Source organism: Mastomys coucha, unplaced genomic scaffold (genome assembly GCF_008632895.1).
Source record: "Mastomys coucha isolate ucsf_1 unplaced genomic scaffold, UCSF_Mcou_1 pScaffold16, whole genome shotgun sequence".
Classification (NCBI taxonomy): Eukaryota; Metazoa; Chordata; class Mammalia; order Rodentia; family Muridae; genus Mastomys; species Mastomys coucha.
In genome coordinates this window covers 41,084,840-41,089,177 of record NW_022196898.1, presented here as the reverse complement: position 1 = coordinate 41,089,177, position 4,338 = coordinate 41,084,840, and the positions used below count along the sequence as shown (strand labels likewise).

General features: G+C 42.9%; 1 protein-coding gene across 1 annotated transcript; it reads left to right on the top strand.

Annotated features, from left to right (window-relative positions):
* Positions 1-428: 428 nt before the first annotated feature.
* LOC116093340 (late cornified envelope protein 1D-like) lies at positions 429-2,386 on the top strand. Its single transcript, XM_031374673.1, has 2 exons — positions 429-514; positions 1,709-2,386. Exon 2 carries the CDS (start codon positions 1,732-1,734, stop codon positions 2,185-2,187), a length of 456 nt encoding a protein of 151 aa, XP_031230533.1. The 5' UTR covers positions 429-514; positions 1,709-1,731; the 3' UTR covers positions 2,188-2,386.
* The last annotated feature ends 1,952 nt before the right edge of the window (positions 2,387-4,338 follow it).

Genomic DNA, 4,338 nt, shown 5'->3' with positions numbered 1-4,338 from the left:
GAACAAATGAAACTAATGATAGTGGTACAAGTGAGACAAAGAGAAGAGAAGAATCTACTCTCAACATAAAATATTATATAAATATAAAATAATAAGCAAGTTGGAGGAAGAAAGACGCAAAATCACAGATTTCTACCCTAAACCTGAAACTTGGAGTGTGGATCATTTCAGAAAGAGAAGCAAAGTGATCACCTGAGCAATGAGATACTCTCATGGATCCTTTACGTATGGAAGATTGAGGTTGACAGGAATCTATTTCCTCACCTCATGTCTACATCATCATCCAAGCTGGATGCAGCATCCATGAGTTCCACAGAGGAAGGCTGGTGAGGAACACCTATCTGTTCATCACTACTCAGAAGATCATGTGAGCGTAGGCAAGGCCTCTCATGCCCAACCACTGTCTCACAGATTTGGGCAGAGCCATGGATCAGAATAAAAGGGCTGAGAGACAGAGCATCTCCATTCATTCACCTTCTGAGGTGTCCACAGATCCTGTGCACCTGTAATCTTGGTGAGTGTCCATTGGGATTGGGAACATGGCCTATACTAGAGGGAAGCTAAGAGGGAGGGGTGGCAAGTGGAAAAGAGCTGGGTAAAGCTACACAGTTCAGAGCCATGTTAGCAGAGCATAGAGCAACATGGGAAAACGAAGGCTCGGTAGCAGTGATAGAGTCAAAGGGACTCTAAAACTCATGGGAGGTATGAGAAGGAATTTGGTACCTCTGACCGAAGAATCCAGAGTGGATATTCTGTCCTCCGGTGGGGAGGGGCTCATGATGAAAACCTGAAATACACAAAGCTGTGGATCTTGATAGCTCCTTCTTCCCTGGAAAAACCTGGAAAGCAAGACTAACAGTGAGGACAGGGCACCAAGGGATATTTGGGCTTGGAACACCCAGAGTCATAAATCTGTAATTTGATCACAGGCTGCTCAGAATTTTTAAGTCATAATAGTACAAGAACTATTTTGTATGTAATAGTACAAGTCAGCATTGGGTGCTGACATGATTTTAGACTTGCCTGAAATGATGAACAGGACCTAGTTCATGGCTTCAGGGATGGATAAGTTAGGTCTTTTACTAAATGGAGTTGGAACACTGATCAATAATTTTTATTTCCTTCTCTGATGTCATTATCCTCATCAGTTTGGGAAGCTACAAGAATTCATGGAACTCTCATAAGAATCACCATATGATGTACAATAGATATATATATCAAGCCCAGTGGCATTCTAAAAGATGTCATTCAGAGAAATTAAATGAAAGAGGAAATTATTCTGAATATGCCTCCAGACTATGAAATCTCTCAACTTGCAGGGTGTTATAGGAGAATGTATTTTTTAAAATTTAAGAACGAATTTTTTTCTGTCAAAGTTTGCAAGATAAATTGACTCTACAGGCCAGTACTACAAAAGGATTTGGGGTCTGTTAAAAATAAAACTAAGGGCTAGGTGGTGGTGGTGCACAACCTTAATGCCAGCACTTAGGAGGCAGAGGCAGGATGATTTCTGAGTTCAAGGCCAGCCTGGTCTACAGAGTGAGTTCCAGGACAGCTAGGGCTACAAAGAGAAACCCTGTCTTAAAAAACAAACAAACAAACCAACCAACCTAAGGAATATAGATATTCTATGACTATCAGTGATATTTACAGGTAGACAGGATGGCCCCAGGATTCTGGTGTAACTTGCATTGTGATTCTCCCACAGTTCCAGAGCATTCACCAGCAGAGATGTCCTGCCAACAGAACCAGCAGCAGTGCCAGCCCCCTCCCAAATGTCCTCCCAAGTGCCAGACCCCAAAGTGCCCCCCTAAATGTCCCCCTAAATGTCCTCCCAAATGCCCCCCTGTGTCTTCCTGCTGTGGCTCCAGTTCTGGAGGCTGTTGTGGCTCCAGCTCTGGTGGATGCTGCAGCTCTGGGGGTGGAGGCTGTTGCCTGAGCCACCACAGACCCCGCAGATCTCTCCGTCGCCATCGCCACAGCTCTGGATGCTGTAGCAGTGGTGGCAGCAGTGGCTGCTGTGGCAGCAGTGGTGGCAGCAGTGGCTGCTGTGGCAGCAGTGGTGGCAGCAGTGGCTGCTGTGGCAGCAGTAGTGGCAGCAGTGGCTGCTGTGGCAGCAGTGGTGGCAGCAGTGGCTGCTGTGGCAGCAGCTGTGGCGGGAGCCAGCAGTCTGGGGGCTGCTGCTGACCTGAGCAACTAACACTTAAAGAAGCCATTCAGGAGGAAGCCATGTTCATCGAACCTTCCCTGGCCTGTTCTTCTTCCCTGCTGCCTTCTGTGTCCTGGGCTTTAAGATGCTGTAATCTTGTGAGATGTTTTGAATGTGCCCTATTGAAGGGTTTGTCTTCTTGGGGACAAAATAATAAAGTGCTTCCATAACAATCTTCTCCAGACTCATGATCATTTGATTACAAGCCTCTTATAGCTCAGCTTTGCCAATCAAGGTTCAGTTGTTCCAATGATGACTATGAAGCCTTGGACTGTGTGGAATGGTAACAGGTTAACTCACAGGGTGTGGACAGTTGCTCCTTATTCACCTTTACTTCATACAGTGATGGCCAATCTATCCCATATGTTGCCCATTGGTATTACTGTTGCTTTATGGATACACACCTATTTTTTTCTCAGCTATATCTTTTACTCTGTCCATCATCACAGTTATGCCATCTCCACTGCTCTGGATGTTGTAGCAGTGGTGGCAGCAGTAGCTGTTGTGGCAGCAGAGGTAGTATCAGCTGTGTTGGTAGCCATCAGTCTGGGGCTGCTCCCTACCTTTGCCATGAGGACCTCAGACAAGCAGTAGAGAAGGAAGACACATGTTGAAGACTGGTTATTCTATACTCCTGTTCTGGGCTCTGGGATGCTGAAATCATATGGAAAGTTCAGAATCCCAACCCTGCCTACAGAGGGGTTACTTGTGTTCTTTCTTAAAGAATAATAAAGTCTTTCCTGCTCATCTTCTCAAGACTCTAATTATTTTGACCAGCATCATCCCTACATGTCAGTGGTGGTAATTTTCATTCCACAATACTCTGAGCATCTGAAGCCTGGGTTAGGAATGTGGTTCAGATAACCATCTTTTAGGGTATAGTGACTGTTCACTCACCCTTTCTTGCATACAGTAAGGAGTAGTCTACCACACATGCCTATTGGTGTTATTATCCTCATCTGGGTACATATATATGTTCTCTAGCATTATATATTTTGCTCTACTGTGGTCCTTATTACTGTGGCAGAATTTCTAGTAGCTTACACAATGCATGGCATCGGCAGTGAGTGGAACACCTCACAAAATAAAAATTCAGTCTTTCTCGGTAGACTATGATTCTCTTTTTTTTATATAAAAAGATCTGGAAAGGTTTAATTTTGTTCATTGTATTGTTATTGCCTTAAACTCAAGGCTTTTAAATTGCTGAGACAAGACGATCAATGTTTACCAGAGGTCAATATACTGAAAACTTTTTAAAATTCAGATGTTAGTCAAGTTGATAAATAGACCTCTATTTGACATCATATCCAGGATAATCCTTGACCACGTGACCTCAAGATCATGAGCTCTGGTCCTGGGTAGACTCATCCCAGTGAGGCCGGACATTGTCATTCTGTGTAGTTGCTTTTGTAACCACCTAAGGAGTAAAAAAAGTGACAGCCAGGCATCACTGGGACAAGTCTCTGGGGTGTTATACATTTCTGCTAGATGGGGGCATTATACTGGGTAGCCTGAGACATGGAAAAGAAATAGTACTCTATTGTTCTGTGGAAAAGTAGACTATGCACATTACAGTAAAGTCTACATGCTCCTCTAGAGTAATTAAGTATAATGGTGATGATGATGATGGTGATGATGATGATGATGATGATGATGATGATGGTGATGATGATGATGATGATGATGATGATGATGATAACTTTCAGAATGGAAAAATTGTGCATGAAACCATTTGATCAGTATTAAATTAGCTAATTCAATAGTCTGAAATTCATGAAATGAAGGTTATTAAAATCCATATTTTATAGTTGAAGAACCTGAGTGAGAAAAGTTAAGGAATCTTTACTAGCTTTATATATGTGGCACTAGAAGTAGTGTAGTGTCTGAGTATGTCTGGCCCCAGAGTTTCAAACCTGACATCTAGGAAAATTTTCCAAGTCAAGCTGTCATAAAAGGAAGACTTTGGGGATTTCTGTTCCCTGTAATTTATATCTAATGAACATGATACATTTGAAAAACATGCACATGAGCATGCGTGTGCACACAAACACACACATACACACACACATATACACACACACACATGGGGGGAGGGGAGAGATAAATAGGTAGATAGATGATAGATAGAT

Excerpts from the sequence above, each read along its gene's own strand:
- LOC116093340 (XM_031374673.1), top strand. The coding sequence starts at position 1,732 with ATGTCCTGCCAACAGAACCAGCAGCAGTGCCAGCCCCCTCCCAAATGT.